Genomic DNA, 20,207 nt, shown 5'->3' with positions numbered 1-20,207 from the left:
TTATTTCACATAATGTCTTTAATGCAAGCATTTGACTGCAAAAACTGTTTGAAAATGTCTTCTTTGAAGGTGACAAATTGGTTGGTTTGGTTTTTTTTTTGTTTGGTGTGCATTTGTCCTATTGGATGTATTTCACAGGATTATTTTCTGAAATATTTTTCCTTTTATATGACCAGTTGTTGCCTTCCCACTGTCTCTACGTACCCCAACTCTGAATATCAGTTTTGCCATCCTCTTTTATAGCAGGAGGGTCAAAACAAAAAGCTTAGGATATCTTCATTAATGATGTAGATGAAGGGATGGGAGTGCACCCTCAGCACATTTGCTGATGTCACCAAGCTGAGTGGGGCAGTTGACACACCTGAAGGATAGGATGCCGTCCAGAAAGACCTGGACAAGCTGGAGAAGTGGGCCCATGAAAATCTTATGTTATTTACCAAGACCAAGTGTGCTGCATCTAGTTCAGGGCAACTCCCCGGTGTCAACTCAGGCTGGGGATAGACAGATCAGAGCAGCCCTGCCCAGAAGGACTTGGAGGTGCAGATGGGTGAGAGGCTGGATGTGACCCTGCTGAAGGAAAGAAAGCCAAATACATCCTGGACTGCATCCAAAGCAGTGTGGTGAGCAGTGCAGGAGAGGGATTCTGCCCTTCTTCTCTGCTCTGCTCTGCTCTGCTCTGCTCTGCTCTTCTCTGTTCTGGTGAGACCCCACCTGCAGTGCTGCATCCAGCTCTGGGGTCCTCAGCACAGGATGGAGATGGACCTGTTGGAGAGAGTCCAGAGGAGGCCACCAAGTTATCACAGGGATGGAGCAGCTCTGCTATGAGGCAGCCAGGAGAAGAGAAGGTATTGAGGTGGCCTAATTGTGACCTTCCACTACCTGAACTGAGACTTTCCAGAAGGGCATGTAATAAGAGGACAAGGGGAATGGCTCCAAACTGAAAGAAGGTTTTTAACAGATATTAGGAAAAAAAATTTTATTGTGAGAGTTGTGAGGCACTTAAACATAACAGAAAAGTTATGAAGCATAACAAAGAAGCTCAAAACAGAGAAGTTGTGAATGCCCTATTCTTGGAAGAGTTCAAGGCTGGATTGGAGGGGGCTTTGAGCAACCTGGTCTAGCATTAGTACTAGATGAATTTTAAGGTTCCTTCCAAACCAAGCTATTCTATGATTCTATGATCTGAAAACCTTATCTCTCTTTATTGTATAGTAGCATTTACAGTATTTCTATACTTAGCCAATTTTTTTTTTTGTATTGTAAATTTCTGTTCCTGCTTCCTCTTGGACCTATGAGAGTAGGAGATTACCATGATCTATTTCCTAGTAGGCATTGTGCTATTCAATATATAGGAGCAGAGATCTGCATCAGAGAGTTTTCAGATTTGTTGGTGTCTACTCTTCAGCTGATGGAGTTACTCCATACATTGTCTTAGTGTTATTCACTTCCCAGGTAGATTGATAATTAATAAATTGAAGAAAAATAAAACTAAAAAATGGTTTTTCCTTTGGGAGGACACAGCTTCTTCAATGCAAGCATTAAAGTATTAAAAGACATTTGCTGCCTTAATCAAACTGAAAAGTAATTTTATCAGGCACAAAAAGATTACAAAGAAAAATTTCGTAGTCAAATGTATGTTATACCTGGCAAGAATTCAGGACAAAATTCTATTCACGCTTCAGGTTTTTTGGTAATTACAACAGTATTAAATGGTGTACTCAGAATGAACATTTTGTAACTGAAAGTAAAAGCAAATAGATTGCCCCCCTTGAAAGAACTGCCTTATTCATATAGCAGGTTGTTTTAATTGCTTTACTGGAATGATTTCAAGCCACAAGACTGTCTTGAACAGGTAATAAAAATACTCATTTTCTGAAGAGTTGTATTAGTGGTCCCCTGTGGGATTAGATTTTTATCACCTTGGATGGCTTTGTATTTTTCCTGAAGACTTTTGTATTTGATTGGGAAGCAGGAGTGCCTGTGTGTGGTCTTGTTTACTCAATATAGGCAGTTTTTTTGTCATTTTTCTTCCCAAAATCAAAAAGCAGAAGGCTATAGTAGAAACGAAGTATAAATAACATTCAGTATACTGTATTAGGCTTCCCTTTACTTATACTAAAATTGTGTGAAATTGTCAGTGCGTTCTCTTCCCTTTATTTCCACATCCTGCTTTCTTGATCTGTTAATTACTTTCTTATATTTTGTACTATTATTGACATCCTGAATACATCTTTTCCATTTCAATCTGGTAATCTTAAGTTGGTTTCTCAAGGTACTGTTAACATACAAGTTAATGTGTTTGTTTGTAAAATATTTGTAAGATACAGAAAATTATTTGTAAAGTACACAAAATATTTGTAAAGTACATTGTTTTGAAACTTTACATGAAAAACTGCATTTTTTTTCCGTAATGGATCAGTTGAATGTACAGTAAAGTAGTTATTCTGCTTGTAATTTTAAATACCATCATGTTGCAGAAGTTTGCCAGAAACTTGCATGGGTCAAATGTGATAGGATCTGTTACTATCAAACAAAATTGCATATGAATGCTCAGCATGAGAAAGCTCTCAATATTTACATTGTGTTTACTTGAGGAAATTGGTCTCAAGCTTATCATTATCTAGCTAGGGTTTCTAGAAATTTTTAGTTTCAAGAACAGGAATTTAGAATGGTCATTGTGATTTAACACTTCATTTATCTTGAAACAGCCCCAGCTTTATTCCTGCCCCATCGAAAGAATAAGTGGTATCTTCAGGAGTTTTAAGTTACTCAAGATATTTACATTTCTAGTACCTGGTAGTGGATGATTTTAGCATGGGACAAGCAGGAGATGTTAAACCTTTATTTTATGAGAAATGCAGATTTAAATTTGGGAAACTTGCCAGTTCATCAGAATGCATATTAGGAAAGTGAAATAATTAAAATATTGTACCTTAGTATAAATGCCTTTAATTTGGAAGGTGTATTTATTTCCACCCCTTTTTACAGATTCTATCAGAACTAGCATAATTTGTATATATGTTGTGTAACAGATTGCACACAGCTTGTCTTTTTCCCCATGGCATGTAAATCTTTCTCTTACAGCCGCGCCTGAAGTCATGTTTGCATCTCAGCTGTCCGTAAACACCTTGTGGGTTATCATACACTGAATGTCAGTACAGAAATATTTGAGAATCTAGTTCCAGGATGTACACATTAAGCATTGTTCTTTAACAGAAGTGGCCTAGGTATTGGCTTAACAGACCATGAAGGACCCTGAGGATTATGATTTTGTTCTACAGTTTCTCTGGAGTAGAAACTGGTACACAGTGGCAAACATGTAAATGTCATCTAGACAATTTAATGTGGACAGTTTCTTTCAGTTAAAAAAAAAATCTCAGTCCTGATACACACTCTTCATTAATTTTGTGCATTAATTGTTAAGGGTTGTTTTACGTTGATTGTTTTTTTCTTGCCTTAACATAGGTGGAGAATTTTTCTTCCCAGCTGCTACTTCTATTATTGTCCTAATGTAAGAAGACTAGTTAGTCTGAAGCATATGCTTAAATGATCTTCTGCAAACTTTTAAATTTATTTGGGAAGTGAAGAGGTCACTCAAGCTGTGATGTCCTGGTGTTGGAAGATAGGCATCTAAAGTTTAAAATTGCAGTTCTCAAAAAATTTTCTCTGACTTGGACAAAAAAAATAAACCCCAAAACCCAAGGAGATACTTTATAACATTGTCTCCCAGCAAAAGTTGTTACAAATCTCTTTTTATGGGAGGGACAAGAAGGATTTCAATAAAACTTGAGCATTTTGATTAATTTGTAAGACTGAGATATTAAATTTGTTGACGGATTGTATTTAACTTACATGTGGCCAGACTCTTCTAGAGATTTTTGAAAATTACAGCTGATATAAGAAAATGAAAGAAGTATTCAATAGTCTGATGACTTGAGCAAAAATAAATAGAAGCCCAAGGAGAGAGTTTGTCAGTGATAGTTTTAGTTTTTTTTTTTAATACAATTTATGTCTGTTTGCTGAAAAATTTGTGCCACTTTTCTGCTTTACAGAGTATCACTTGAGTAAAGCCTGTGTTTTGTGAATTGTGGAGCAGTCTTTTGTATTTCTGTAGATGCTTTGATTTGCTGCCCCCAAGGTCATGCCTGGTAAACATTCTGATACTTTCGTAAAGAATTTACATAAGTACTTTTCAAGGCGTATCTGAACATGCTGTTCCTTGGTGGCTATGTGGATAGTTCTGGATTTGCCTCTTACTCTGCCATCACCAGTTGGAATTTGTAATACAGACTGAGTGGGTTAATTAGTCCATGTGCAAGAGAGCCTCCCCAGGAACCTCTTATGACTGTATACAAAGTAAAGAAAATTCCTCAGGAATTAAGGCAGTTCATTGTACAGCTGGACCCCGACTCCCTGCCTACTGCTGCAGTGGTTTCGTTAATGCAAGGGCTCAAAGTCCTGCCCACATGTTTACCTTTTAAAAGTTACTGAACTTGAGATACAGATGCTCATTTGCAGGATCAGATTCTGTGGGCTGTCCTGGAACTGTGTGTAGAGTTCACATTTATTTTAGTTGACCATGGCTTTTGCAAAATGTTGCAAAAACAATGGAACATCATTTCTGTATGGAAACAGGAAGAAAAGTCAAACACTGGTAATTAAGGAAAATATGTCTACAACCAAGGTAGTAGGAACTTGTCCAGATAAATAAAAATACCTTTCTGGAAGATTAACAGAAATCTGACAGTGAATGGAAGAATTTAATAAGGAGTCAGTTTTTGGAATAGTTCAAGTTATCCTTACAGATAAGGATAGGAAGTATTTGGAAAAAAGATTTTCTCCTCATTGGAGTTTACAGTATTTTTAATGAAAAATACTTAGCTTCTCTTTAATTTCTTTAATAGTTCAATTGTGTTTTGAAATTGGTGATTAAATTAATACATTGTCAAGCACATTTTCTACTAAAAGGTTTTTGTCCTCAAGAGTTTGTCCTCAAGAGTTTTGTCCTCGAGAGTTTGATAATAGGAGCCTTTTTTATGGATATGAAGTTTGTTTCAAGGAAGCATTTTATATGCTAAAATTCAGCCTATGTTCTGGGTTCAGAAAGTATGATTTTTCTTCCATGTTTTTAGCCTTCAGTTTGGAATATATTGTGAAGAAGGGAATTGTCTTTGAGGACTGTGGGAAATATTTCTAATATATGTTGAGAATTTTAAGTTCTCAAGTGTTCATGGAAATTTCACTCATCTCAGGGACCTGGAATTCCCAAGGACAGGTTCTTCAAGTGAAGATTGAGGTCTCTTCTAGTCACCAGATCACTGCCTCATTAGAAATGGGCTCATATTTTGCCTAGTCGTCCTTTTGCAGGTGATGTACTTAAAAAAATCTTTTACTGTTGCTTTTCACATCCATGTCACATTCAAATTTAGATGGATTTTGGCATTCCTAAACATATCCCTCTAGGCTTTAACAATGTATCCATATTTTTCCAAGTTTTGTATGTCTGAACAATCTTCTTTATGCTTCCTATTAATACTGGAATTTAGTCAGGAGTCCCCTAAATACATACAGACCTCACCTTAGATTATCGAAGTTGTTTTCAAGGATCACTGTCTAGGTTAAGAATGGTCTATTCTGGTGTACAGGAAGTCAACAAAGTCAGCAGAAGACTTATAAATTTTAATTGAGTTTACAAATATTCTTCCACCTGTTTACTAATGTGGTCTATAAAGCAAACTTATGTAAAGGCTTTAGCAGTTTTCTTGTCAACTGATTTCCCTTTTGAAATAACCCAGGAAACAATTACACCTGTACTTCTCCAGTAGTTCTAAGGAATGGCAAAACATGTTGGTGGATGGAGTTGTTGAGAAGAATTGTAATCATATCTCCTGTAACAGCTGAATCTGTCAGCTGCAATTGATTGTGTTTGATTCTATACTTGTACACTCAATTTTCCTTTTCAAAGTAAAGCATTATGCATATTCCCTATGTTTGTCCAGACTGAAGAAAGCTAAGGAGATAATAGCTACTGCTGTAAACTATCAAGTGGGTGCTTGTGGAGAAGATGGAGGTATACTCTCCTTAGATCTGTGCATTAGAAGTAGAAGAGAAAACAGGAAAGTTATAATTACCTGTAAGGGGAAAACAAAAACTTCACAATGCAGATTGTGAGATATTGGAACAAATTGCCTGGAGGATTTGTTGAAATGTCATCTTTGAGGATACTCAAAACTTGACTGAATAAGGTTCAGAGCTGCCTAACCTGGCTTCGACCATACTGTGCTGTGAGTGGGGAGTGGGACCAGATGACCTCCACAGGTCCTGTCAGCTTAAATTCAAGATTTTATGACTGTATACATTCTTATTAGATACCTGTCAGTGAGACATAAGAAATCAGATCAATAATAGATCCTTTTGGACTGTGCCTGGATTTTTAGCAGTGTATTTTACAGCACTTTTTTCCTTAAATTTCTGATAATGGGGACAGTGATTGAAAATAGAAGTTAGAAAGGAAAGATACTAATATTTTGCAATTCAAGTGTAGAGAGACTGGCTGGTCTAAGTAATTTCCTTTTGATCTTTACTGCTGTTGTAAAAGGGACAAAAATTGACTTCAGAAGTATAGATGCAGTTAGTAAATAAACCTTGGAGAAGTGGTGAAGCCTCAATAGACTGGAACACACTGACTAAATTATGGTAAATTAACTAAACAAAATGGGAAAATTCAATGAGGAGATTGAAAAAAATTCTCACATTTTACTTTTCCATAAAAAAATGCTTTTCCGGGAAGATTTAGTCTCGCCTTCTCTGTGCTGGAATATTTTATGTAAAAAGAATATTTATTTTATTGTGATGTTTTCATATTATTATATTTCCTTATTTTTAATTTGTGAGGTCTCTGAGATGATGTCAGTACACAAGAATAAATTACTTTATTGGGGTTGCATCCCATAAAATATTTTTACCGGATCTCAACATTTACAAGTTCTGTTTATAAAGATAATTTTATAGAGAAGGAATTAAACCTTGGTTATTTTTCAATATATAGAAGCGATTTGGAAATTCTTTATGAAGTGTTGTACAAACTCTCACACAAGGAAAAGTGTGTAAATGCTACTGGGGACCTAACACTGAAATACACATATGAATAATATATTAGTTGATATACAGTACATATAATTAAAATTGAAAGAGTAAAGCAAATTTATAAAATATTTAAACTGAATAGTGAAGAACACTGCAGAGAATTAAATGCATTTCTTGTTTTTTTAATCCTGACAGTTATATGCTACCAGTATGTAGCAGTTTTCCTGGCGAGGATGTTTCCCACACATAAGAAATTGCCTGGGTTCTTTGACATGCAGTGAAGCATAACTAAAGCAACAGTCTCTAGATATGATAGAAAACAGTAGAATTTTGCTCAATAAAAAAGGTTAACTTTCCATTACCAAGTAGAAATGGAAACGATGCAAATATGTGTTACAACTTAGAATTTAGAAATAAATTGAGCAGTTAGAAGTCATGAGACATCTTTGACCATAACCTTTGTCATAAAAAAAATTGTGAAGTTATTTAAATCTAGTTTCTTCTTGAGTTAGGGTTGGCGGTAGAGGGTTTGGTTTTCTTTTTTTTTTTTTGCTGAGGTTTTTTAATTGCTGAGGTATATTACTTTTCTGGTCAGTCAGCAGCTAAAATCATACGTTTCCTTGAGAAGTCAAAATTCCATATACTCAAAAGGACCTTGGTCTTGTCTGGAATTATGGATGCATGTCTTTGAAAACTGCAAGTTATCAGATATAAATTGAAGGAATGATTTGGTATAGTCTTTCTATTGTTGTGATTTAAAAAAATCTGCTGTAGAACTTTTCTGACCTCGAAAAATTTGGTGTCTTGATTTGAACAATAGGCTGCACTTAGTGAACAGCTTTCTTTAAGAAAATTCAGTGATAGGGGCTAAGAACTCTGTAGTTTTATGTTCCATGCACAAGGATGAGTTTTTGGTATTGAAGAAATCCCTGTCTAGCATGGAACATATTAACAATTGAAGTAGGCAGGTTTGCAATGAGAATAGGTGTGGGATTTGACTGAGTGCCAAATCATGGATTTCTAGCCTGTCTGCCAGTAGTTGGGTGTCTTTCTGGATGCCCTTGTAGGATGTAACAATAGATTTCTCTGCTTGCATAGATGGGCAGAATTTAATGTCCATTAAGATACTTTTAAAGCAGAAGATTGTGAAGAATAAGTTATTGTACAACCATCTTTAGTTTTGCTTTTGAAATCCTTTAGTTTTATGTTGTGTGTTACGAGGTTCTTATTTGTTATGTCATGTTAGGTGTCTTGGCTTGAGAAAAGACGTAAAAAGAAATACAGCAGAAATTTAAATTTAAAAAGGAAATTTAAAAATTCTGTTTACTTATTTTAATGTGTTTTTTCCCTACCCCCTCTTGTCTTGTCTGTTCCTCCTGTCAAATAAAGGCCAAGAAACACCAGGTCTTTCTAACAGAGACGTATGAAAACAACCTGAGAGAGCTGGAGTTACTCTTGGACAGCTTTGCTATGTCAGGCCAGCGGACAGCAGGTTAGTTGAAGGTATAAAATGACAGATGCATCTGTCAATGTTCCAAAGTCACTACATTGTGGGAATTCTGCAGATGCCTCTTGCATTCCCTCTTCTCAACATGCTTTGATTTGATGACATGATAAGAGCAGTTCTCACAGCAGTCAAATGGCCTTGCTAGCTGAGAAAGGGTGACGGATTGTGGACCTGCTGTTGTCAGCCCAGAGCTTGATTTACAAATGCTGGGGTGTATATGATCGGTCAGAAAAGGGCTCACTTGCTGTGCTCTAAATCCAACTGAGAAAAAAGTCCTTACAGTATACCTGCAAAGGGAACAGATGTTTTGCCTGAACTGAGCCAAATTCTGAGGCAACCTTCAGCAACTTAAAGGTCATATATTCAAAAAGGTTGTGTAGGACGCATGATGCAACACAATACTTTTTACAGTTGATTGTGGACACATACTATGTTGCATTAATTTAATCTGATACAGAACAAATATTTCCCTTTTTTCATTAAAATTAATTGTAATTCAGTGGTTGTCACCCTGCTACCTGGCTTTATATCTAATTTTTGTATCAGACTTAACAAACTGCTGCCTGGTTAGAAATTTGAAATAGTAGCTAACATAAACAAGCTGAACTTTAATGTCAAGCTAGTGATTTTTTTTAAAGCTGAAAACGGAACACTTTAAAAAAATCTTCATTTCAAACTTAATTCCTGTAAGAAAAATTGCATACTGGACACAAAGTGCTTCCAATTTACAGTGAAAGAAAACTGGAAGAAAGCAAGTAAAATGGAGCTTATGGAGCAAATGGGTTTTTTTTATGTATATCGTGATATGGTTTTGCACTTTTTAGCAACAATAGACATAAATGGGTTGCTAAAAACACTTTCAAATGAAGACACATTTTTTGCATCTTCACAAGGGGTTTTTTTTAGGGTCTGGTGATACTGAATTTCAATAAAGAAACAACTTCTTGGGATTTCTCTTGTCCTTAAAAGGCGAGCTTGGATTCTGTCATACATTGATTTCCTTGCCTAGGCTACATGCTTCATTGTTTTGGGACTGGTATCAGTTTAATTCTGTAATTATAAATGTGATTACATGATAATACCTGTAGGTTTACAGTTGAAAGCTCTTTAAGATTGTAGGTTTTCCACAGTTTTGCAAAGTTCCACATGCTCAAAAGGACTTAAGTAACTCTGGGGGTAGTTGGATGCTGCTGCCAAAGTGCAGTTTCCAAAGCAGCAATTGTCTTTTGGATGGTCAGCCTTGCTGAGAACAGCTTTGACTTTTTTCTATAATATTAGACATTCAGTAACAGTACCCTCAGTATTAATTTGCTTTGTTTGAGGTAAACTTTTAAACTAATTTAAATAGCCCTTTTTTTTTCAAGCTTTAGGATCTCTGAAGAGGCTCTTGAGGCAGATAGTAGAATTTAGCTTGGCAGTGGATTGACTGAGTCTTTACAGTCAATTACAGATTTTTAATATTAGAATAGACATTGACTAAGACTTTTGTTCTACATATTTGCTATGCTTGTAAGTCTGAAACTTAAGTTTTAATGCTTTTGCATTATATTATCACTGTGGTGTACGCACAAATTTTTGTATTTAATAGCATTTATTCAATTTTTAAAAAATTGTTGTTATTATATTTGAAATGGGAATACCTATGTGCCAATAAAAGTAAAAATCTTAAATAAATCTTTGTAGTCTAATTACTAGATGAGGGGCTACATGAGCCACAGCTGATAGGGAAGTTTTTCTTGTTCTTGTGGTCAACATTGATCTCAAACAGTTGAGAGATCTACTTAAAAATCTGTCAGTATTAAAGATCCAACACTAAAGATTCAGCCCCTTAATTCAAGTGCTAATCAGTCTATGATTATTAGGCTATACAGTAAAGAGAAGATAATACAATATTTTTATTGATACATAGTATTGATCATCGGCCCAGTTGATGTGGGCTGATGCCAGGCACCCATGAAAGCTGCTGACTCATGCAACTGGACAGAAGAGAGGAAATTTAATGTAGAGTTCATGGTTAGGACCAGGAGAATTCACTCATTAAATGCCATCAAAGGCAAAACAGGCTTAACTTACGCATATGAACTTACTACAAAAAAAATCAGAGCAGGATAAAAAAGCTTACTACAAAAAAATCAGAGCAGGATAAAGAGAAGTAAAACAAGCCCTTTAAAAAGATACCTTCCCCCATCCCTCCCTCGACCTCCTACCCAGCTGGCACAAGGAGCCAGGGAATGGGTATTACGGTCAGTTCATCACCCGTGGCTTCTCCTGCTGCTCAGGGAGAGGAGTCCTTCCCCTGCTGCACCGCAGGGTCCCTCCCATGGGAAAGAGTTCACGGAGAGCTTCTCCAGCATGGCTCCATCTCATCAGCAGCAGGTCCCTCCGAACTGCTGCAATGTGAGTCCATCCCACAGGCAGGAGTCCTCCCAAATCTGCTGCAGTGTGGGTCACTCTTCCATGGGAGCAGTCCTCCAAGGACAGGCTGCTCCAGCCTGGCAGCAGGGGCCCTCTCTCCACAGGCCTCCCACAGGATCACAGCCTCCTCCAGGGTACCTGCCTGCTCCAGTGTGGGCTCCTCTGTGGGCTGCAGGTGGATCTCTGCATCCCTGTGGCCCTGCATGGGCACAGCTGCTTCACCATGGGCTGCACCACAGCCCGCAGAGGAATGTGGGCTCCGGTGCCTGGAGCACCTCCTGCCCCTTCTTCTCCACTTGGTGTCTGTAGCGTTTTCTTCTCACTTGTTCTCCTGCTTCCCTGTAGTGACAATTAAAACTGCACCACAACATATTCTTTTGGTTTATTCTTAAACCTGTTATCACAGAATCACCATTTCTAATTGGCCCGGCCTTGGCCAGTGGCACGTCCGTCTTTTGGAGACACCAGCTGGACATGGTGGAAGCTTCTAGCAGCTTCTCACAGAAGCCACCCCTGAAGACCACCCCCCCCATTATCAAAAACCAGCCCGTGCAAACCCAATACAGATTAAAACCTAAATAGTTTTAGAAACCTTTTTTTTTTCTTTATGCACATCAAAATGACAAGCATTAATCCATGTTTTCTCCTTTTCCAGTGACCTTTATACATTTTCCAGAGCATTGTTATTCTCATTGGTTCATTTGCATGAATTCACTTTGTATCTTTTCAGTTTATCGCATTGTGCAGTTATTCAGCAAAAGAGTATGTTCTTAAGAATGTTTGTCTTCAGGAAAAAAGTAATTGTGGTTGTAGTAGTCTGAAAAAAAGGTGAAATGAATGCAAAGTCCTATGAGTGTTAGCTGCTTTGAGTTAGCATCACCTTTTTTTGGTCATAAATCTAAAACACAGCACCATATGACCTGTTATGAAGAAAATTATCTCTTTTCCTACTCTTGGCCCAGTATAGCTAGCAGAAAGTCTGAAACAGCAGATTTAAGAGTTTATTCACTTGTATACTTCTTGTACATAAGCTCCTTATATACAAGACTTGTATGGAGCTTGGCATTTTCCCCAAATTCTTCCCTCAAACTCTTGGGCAATACTGGGTGCACACTTCAAGTACTGGGTTGGGTTTTTTATCTCATTGCTGACATGATGCTTCTGCCACAACAGAGTGCATTTGGATTATGCTGTGTGTCCTGCACAGTTTTATGAAGTCAGACAACATTTGGGCACGCAGTATTAAAGCCTTAGGTTTGTTTTCAGCTAATGCAGATAGGCTGAATCTGTATTTTTATTGGCAGATTGAGCTGCCTAGAAATAGGGTTACAGCAAAGGCAAGGAATGACAGTATGAAACGTTTATTGACAAAATTCTAATTTTGACAAACATGATATTAATAACATCATTGCAGGTTGGGACTTAAAATATGAAAATACAATACTTCAACAGTTTGACAAAAACTATGGTGTGGAAGATAACTCTTGAATTAACTTAATGGGTATTGTGTTTTAAACTTGATGAGAATTGTGTGTTACCACTTTGCTGGAGCTACAAGTATGAAAAAATAGTGTTTATTTTTTTTTTTGTGCAACAAAATCAATGCACAATGTTCCTACAATGTAGTGGAGGTTGGTCTTGTAAATGAGAAGACTGGACTGGAGCTCCCTGCATAGCTATAGCTGTGGTTATGTGATAAAAATATCATAAGGTCACACTTATCACTTTCTTCAATATGAAATTTTCTCAAAAGAAGTCAGATTTTATGAATTCTTCTTTGATTGGTTTTAAATGTAACACTATTGCTGGGGATATCTCTAGGATTCACTGGTCTCTGAAGTGTCATTAAGAAACTCTTGCTTTTTCCCTGACTCTACAGACTTTAGAAACTGTGGTAAGTAGGTGGAGTGGCTGATAGGACAGAGGTCAGTCACTGGGATGTGCTTGCTGTAGAGCTGATCTTGCTCCTGTTACTGAAAGCAGTCTTGCAAATATGTGTTGCTTTGAATAGGTGGGACCAGCCTGAACAGCTGTTTATACTTTCTGGTATTATCAAAAGTCAGGAGAGAAGAGGCTAACTAATTTAAAGAATTTTGTAAACAGCAGTTGGCAATACGTTCTGACTTGTGCACTAAAGTAAGTTTTACACTGAGTTCTATTGGTGTATTATGTGTAGCCTACAGGAGGAATTTCATCATTTTTATACAATGCCTTAGTAGAATGTTGTGCTTATTAGATGACACTAATTATAGAATTTTTAAAAAATGTCCTGCAAGTATGTAAGTGGATCTCCTCTGATAAAGTTTTATGGAGAGCTAAATAAAAGTCTCAGACTTTAGTAACTGATTTGACTGTATGAGCCACTCTGTGTAACTTTCTTAGTGACACTGGTGATAAGCACCTCTATCATTATTTAGTTGTGCTGGGAGTTATGATGGTTTAGCCTTCCTGGATTTAAAATCCCACAGATATTTTCACTTTTGTGAAATAAGGCTGCTATTAGAGTTAGTAGTTTTGCTTATAGAACACGTAAAAAATTGTTGAAAAGTTGATACTATAATTTGCCGCAAAGTAAGTGATAAATGCTTTTTAAGAATATAAATAATGCTGAGAGGAATGGTCTGTCAATAACCTAGTATTGTGGTGTAACACCAGGAAAAAAGAAAAGTTTGTTCTTGGAAACTGAACGTCAGCTGACATCTTGTGACCTCTCGATCAATACAGTGTTGTTTTGCTTTCTTGGCACGTTGTTCTATGCACTTTGGAATGGTCAGATTTGTTCATATGTCCCCAATTAAGGCAACAAGATCAAAAGTCTCAATCTAAAGGTTTAATAAATAAGTTTAGTGTGTATATTATGGATATATCAGATTTAGAATTGAACCCTTATATATTACTCTGCAGACAGATACTATTTTTTTTTGTCATTTCCTTTAGAATAAAATTCGAGATAATTTAAAATGTTATTAAGTCCTCTCCAAGCATAACATAATCATATGATCTTTGGCTCAGTAAGGCTTTAAGTAAATGAAGTACTGCATTACTATATGCATGCTTAGTCACAACAGCAAAATAATGTCAGGAAAAGTGTAACATTCTTAACTTTCAGACAACATGTTTTTCAAAGGATATAATTGTGTGGTTTCAAAGTTGGCTTGTCTGACTGAATGACACAGGTTTGACCACAGTAGAAATAATATGTGAGACTGCATACCAAATGCATTAGATATAAATGTAATCCAGAATTTACAGTTCTGTACCTTCTATTAAAGCTTTTATACAGATGTTTTTTAGCTATATTTGTTGTGAAAGCATGGCTATACAGCTGTATCTCTCATGGCAACAAGGCTGCTCTTCAGTGTTCTGTATTGTCACTGTAGCCCTAACTAATTCTAATACCTCACATCCAGGGTGAGTAATTTTCTCTCTGTGGCTTTAAGGCTTAATTTTTGTTCTGTATTTTCCTTCAGGCACTTGTGAGGACGAAGATAAACCTCTGAGCTGCTCTGTCGTTGAGACTTTGAGGTGTACCTTGACAGCTTACCAGAACAAGCTGGAAGATACGTCTAATGAGGTAGCACTTGCAATATTTGGCTCTATATGTATTGCATTTGGCCTGCAGCAGAACATACACTTTGCTTGTAAAAAAGTGGCAGAAGAGTAGGAATGTTGAGTAGACAGCTTCAAGCATGCCTGAAGAAAAAAATCTCTGTCGCTACTATTTCTCTAAGCTTGCCCTACAGTAAAGTTTCACATTTGTGGGGACAAGAAGAACAGTTTTTTGTCTTTCTAGTTTAATTTGATTTTCTTGTTCAGTCTTTTGGGGTTATTTTCAAAAAACATTTAGGATAACAAGCTGTTCATATATAGAATTTTAGTGAAAATATAATGATCTAAGAGGGCAGCTGCATATACTGTAGTGTTCCTAAATACACAATAGTTGAGCCTCAGTAGTCACTGCTATCAGGCATGTAAATGATCATGCTCCCCTGTACTTCTAAAACTGGTATAATTATCTGAGGAGAGTGTTTTCAATGGATTCTCTTTGGGAGCTATTTTGCTATAATTTCAATTAAATAGGACTGCTAGAGTACTGTCTTTAGGTTATCTAAGAAAATAATGGAAGTATTTCAATTTTGGGAAACTTACCCTTAAAAAATAAATCAGATGTTTTCCATGCAGTCTTACTATCCATTTATATCACTGACTGAGCAGTTTCAGTTTTGCATTTATTTTCTTGTGTGTTTTGCTAGTCTGACTAAATTACTCCTCTTGGGTGTAAATGTTTTATTAATTTGTGGCTTTAAAGGCCGTAGAAAGAAGTTAACTGCACCATTAAAAATTTTTGTACAAACTTGTGATTAATCTTTGAATAAAACTGGCAAATACAGAAAGGCAAGGTGTGATGAGATTGTAAAGGTGTCAGCACTCTATTTCATGTCTAGGTTTTGTCTTTTGTTTTGACAAATGCATAGTCTAGCTAGGCACTCAACAGGTAAAAAAAAAAGAAACAAGTAAAAATAAAAAAAGAGAAGTATATCAGCTTTGCCCCTTTTATTGGGAAAAAAATGGTCTCCCACAAGACCTTTGAGTTTGTTCAAGGGGCACAAAAAGAAGTGACCATGGTAACAATTATACTTTTTAAATAGCAAGCACTGTTAAGTCTCTCCCAGCGAGATAAGAGAACTGATGTGTATAGTCATTATGAAACTCTTCTGAGACCCAAGTCTGGAAGCTGCAGAGTAACTAGGAACATATTACCCACAGCGAATTGTTATTTGGGAGGAGGAGCATCACGTGATAGGCAGCACAGTTGAAAAGTCGACTCAGCAGGCTTTGGCTTAGTGATGTGCTTTGTTGTGAAACTGTGCCAGAGACAGCAGTGGGGAGACCAAGGGGGTGGCTTCTAAGAAAGCAAAGAGAGTGTTCTGACAGAAAGAAGAATGAACTGTCAAGGAAAATAAATTGCAAGCAGAGCAGGACCAACAGATGACCTGCCACAAGACTTCCCAGTAGGACTGTGTGTGACTGACCCTGAAGTTGTCATATGGAGCCAGAGATCACTGAGCACCTTTGTGGTGCACAGAAAGGGCAGTGCTCTGTCCTTCTTGATTACCCCTGGCCCCACAGAGAATGCTGCTTTTGGCTTTTTATGTGTGAGATATGTTTAATAATAAAACTTTTTAATAATACAATAATGCACAAGGGTACTATGAAGGGCATTGTGCAATAAAAATAGGATGTTTTAATACACAATAAGGAAGAGTTTTAGTAAGCAACACAACAGTATGCAAATTTTAGTAGTTTTCTTTATAAAAAAATTTCAACAAGATCCCACATATTGATGAATTTATAAATGTATGTGTACACCTGTATGTATATGTGAAATATGCTGGTAAACTTATCATGTGTCATCTTTAACTTACTGGGTTAAACATTTGATTAAAAGATCTGATTAGTTTGTGTAGTCACACAAACTAACAAACTAGAAAGGTGTAGAAGTGTTTTGGGTTTTGTAGGTAACTAGCTTCTGACTTTCTGTATAGTGCAGACACTGTATATGTTTTGATAGAGGGAAAATACTAGTAAACCAATAAAAAGACTGGAAATACTCCAGTAGCATTCTTTAATTTACTATAATTATTTCTAAGGGTTCTGCCAAGTGTCCATCAAAATATAAAAATAAACATTTTAAATGTAATTAATTAATTTTGTAAATGAGGTATTCTGTTTCTGAGTTGCTCCTTAAATGTCAGGCATTAGCAGCATCATCATATAAACAGAGATACAGATTATTTTTGTACATTATTACTGTTTTTGAAAGAGGAAAGTGAAGCTAGTATACATGATGGTACCTCAGTACATATTAAGCAACCTCTGAGATTGCTTTTGCTTTTAACCCTAAAAGTCACTGTGCCTCTGTGGTACATTGCTGCTTTTTACAGTATGTGAGTACTATCCAGTGCTTAGTAAAGAATCAAGATTGAAGCTGGACAATTTCTGCAAATGGCCACTGACTTGGAAACTTGTTTTCTCAAACCACTCCCCAGATCATTATCTGAATTTACTGCACTTTCAAGTGCATTTCAGAATCTGTGTTTTTGTCAGATATTTTGAGAGTTAATAGGGGAGGTAAGAATCTACTCAGTTTGGGATTCTGACATTACTCTTTATTTTAAATCATTATTAAAGAGTTATTTCGTGTTTTGTAATGGTATGCTGTTTAGGTTGTATGGAGTACAAAAGCTCTTCAAGAAATTGAAATAAATTTTGTTTTTTTACTTTCATATACAAAATTCTTCCTTTCTATTTTATTGAATAGATCATTGCAGCCTTTCTGTAAAAGTCTGTTTGACTTTCATATTTTTTGCAGCTTGAGAAAATGAAGGCTTTGTGTAAAAAGATGACAAAAGAACTTGAGGTATCTGAGGAGAAAATGTCTGCTTTAAGACAAGACCTTAAGGTATGGTTTAATGAACTTAGCATAAAATTTGAACAATCTGCAAAAGGTATTATTCTGGATTAAACGTATCTTTTTTCTTATCAGAGTAAGTCTTTATATCACTGTAGTTTGTTGAGCAAACTAGTTCACCTCACAAGTTAGTGTGAAACCATGCTGCTTTATCCTGGTTACTACTATAAGGTACATGATTTCAATGATTGTGCTTCTGAAATAATTAAAATACATAATTAAAATACAGGTTATTGTTTTATATTGAAATTGTTATCAGTAATCTTTTTTGTTTAACTTTTTCTCAAGAAAAGGGAAAGAGCATTTAATTATCTCTCTGCATATGAAGGTATATTTTACTAAAGATGTCAATTCTTTAGTTAATTGTTTTGTTTGTGTTTATCAGAAAGGTCAACGCACGTGATGCATCAAGTTGTCTTTAACATCTGTAAAGTGTGCAGGCTAAAATTTCTTGGAGTAAAAGTTACCTGAGATAAAAACATTAGAGAGCTCTTTCCTTTAGTTTTGGAACAAATTATTTTCTTTCTGTTTTTGGCTGACACCACATTTGTAATGTCCTGTCTGGTTAAATCAATAGCCAAGGGAGTGAGCAAGTCCTGAGGTTGTGTTTTAACTTAATCTCCCAACTAGCAGTGTATTGTATTACTGCCAAAATAGAACGTCTGTAAACACAGTGTTTTTCAGATTCTTTTTTTGAGGATATGCTGTTTTATGTTTTATGCAGTGCTTTTCTGTAACATTCATTGAATCTTCACATTAATGGATACTTGCACATGATACAAACTTTCTTTACTAATTTATGTTCAGAAGATTTAGAACTTCTATTACAGCACCTTTTTAAGTCAACTAAAAATTTTGCAACCCTTTGCAAGAGATACTTGTATTCTTTGTGCACAAACTGAGCTTGCTACACTCACAGGGTACCAGTTTTTATGCAATATGCCAGTTTTCAATCTCTCTAAATTTTTGGTAATTATATTTTATAGATGATCAAAATCTAGATCGAGTCTGAAAACATTTGTATTAGAAATTTAAAATTATTTTAATATTTTAATGTTTTTATTTAGAAGAATAAAACTTGTCATTTTCTGATTAATTTGGTGGTGTCTTTTGTATGATTTTATGGGCTATGAAACTATGATTTTATGAAAAATAAACAATGCTTTCAGTTAGACCTTTTGCAAACTTTAGCGGTGCTGTAAATCCAGTGTAACTGCGCCATATTTTGGCTCAGAGGGGGTAGTGTATTGAGTTCTTAGTTTACTTGGTGAGATTTTGGTGTTGGTTACATAATGGTATTTATGACCACTTCTTATTACTTATTTCCCACAGTCAAGCCTCCAAAGAGAGTCCTCATTTTTTTTATCTATGTAGAGAGTACAATGCACAACAGCATCTGTGTTGCTTGCAGACCCAGCCCTAACAGATCAGGGATTCACTTAAGAAATAGTGTATCTTTTCAATAGGTCTGAGAGCTTTGCACTCTGCAGAGGATAAGTTGCATCCCTGTTCTGCATCTCATTTGTGGGGGTAGAGGTGACTGTGCATTATGGAGCCTTTACCTGTCAGAGATGGATTTCTAATGCTGTCTAGTTCCAAGCTGTGCAAGAGGCCTAGTGTCAATTTTGAAATTCTACTCTTGAAAAATAAAGTCCATCCAGCCTGGAATCTTGTGAAAACATGTGGTTATATTACTGTTTCTTTCCTCAGGTGATGAACACTTGAATAAGGTAGCATTTTATAAAGTTTATACCAGCTTTTCTGTTAAATTCCTCTGTTTTACAGGAAGCTCAGGATGCCATGGCTGATGCCAATAAAGAGTTAAACTATCTGCACACTAAGTGTACAGACAGAGAGACTTTAATAGAAACTTTAAAAATGGAACTACAGGATGTACAGCAATGCTGGGAGAAAGAGCAAGTACGTGCCACAGAATCTGAAAATGAAATCCAGAAGCTTACCAGGGCTTACCAGAAGGATATGGAGGTATTACTAGAGACAAGATGACTGTCAAAGAGTCTTTATTTAATCTCAGCTTTATACATTTACATACATCAGATGGTTACTCTTAGTTTTAACAGATTTATCCCTAAAATATGATTTTAAGATACGTATTTTGAAATATGTGTTTAATATCTACAGGATTTCAGGACATATTGGTTCTCCTTTCTTCTGTATCAGAACTAATAGCTTAATCATTCCAGTATTTTAAATTTTTGAAAAACAGACTTTATTTAAAAAGCTATGCCTGACAAACAATTATTTCTTTCCTTCAAATTAAAAGTTAGCAGAAATGTTTTACAATTGAAACATGTAATATTGTCATTGTCATGTGTTAATTACTTGTCCACATGTTAATTGATAGATAACAAATATGGAATTGAGGTAGTTTTGCATGCATGCCACAAAACCTAGAAATTCTTACCTTTTATCTGTTAGCTAATTGTACTGTGATATATGTGGGAATGGGTCTACAATGTCTTATTTCAGAGCTATTATCTCTTCCCTTATATGTATTAACAGATGTTAATTTTGTTGCTTTTTCCGCCCAATAAAGTGGTTCTGTACTAGCAACGGCAATGATATTCTTGTAGTTGTTGTGCATATTGAGCTCATTACTTCCACAAATTTGGACATGGATGCCAACTGAGTAAAAAGGAAACATTCTTTCCACCTCTTTTACAGTCTGGTATTTAAATAGGGTCCACATGAAGCAGCTGGAATTGT

At 36.0% G+C, this 20,207-nt stretch overlaps 1 protein-coding gene across 8 annotated transcripts in view; it reads left to right on the top strand.

Annotated features, from left to right (window-relative positions):
• Positions 1-20,207, top strand: part of CCDC171 (coiled-coil domain containing 171) — a 155,534-nt gene that overhangs the window by 40,464 nt on the left and 94,863 nt on the right. For 7 of the 8 annotated variants that reach the window (XM_059836830.1, XM_059836827.1, XM_059836826.1 and 4 more), the window contains 4 exons: positions 8,476-8,578; positions 14,479-14,582; positions 17,382-17,471; positions 19,266-19,466. In XM_059836830.1, coding sequence (XP_059692813.1) covers positions 8,476-8,578; positions 14,479-14,582; positions 17,382-17,471; positions 19,266-19,466 — 498 coding nt within the window. The remainder of the gene's footprint in view (positions 1-8,475; positions 8,579-14,478; positions 14,583-17,381; positions 17,472-19,265; positions 19,467-20,207) is intronic. The other variant, XM_059836829.1, reaches the window with a different exon arrangement.

Source organism: Haemorhous mexicanus, chromosome Z, assembly GCF_027477595.1.
Source record: "Haemorhous mexicanus isolate bHaeMex1 chromosome Z, bHaeMex1.pri, whole genome shotgun sequence".
NCBI classification, from domain to species: Eukaryota; Metazoa; Chordata; class Aves; order Passeriformes; family Fringillidae; genus Haemorhous; species Haemorhous mexicanus.
The sequence above is the reverse complement of the archived record's forward strand: the minus strand, read 5'-3'. Positions and strand labels throughout refer to the sequence as shown.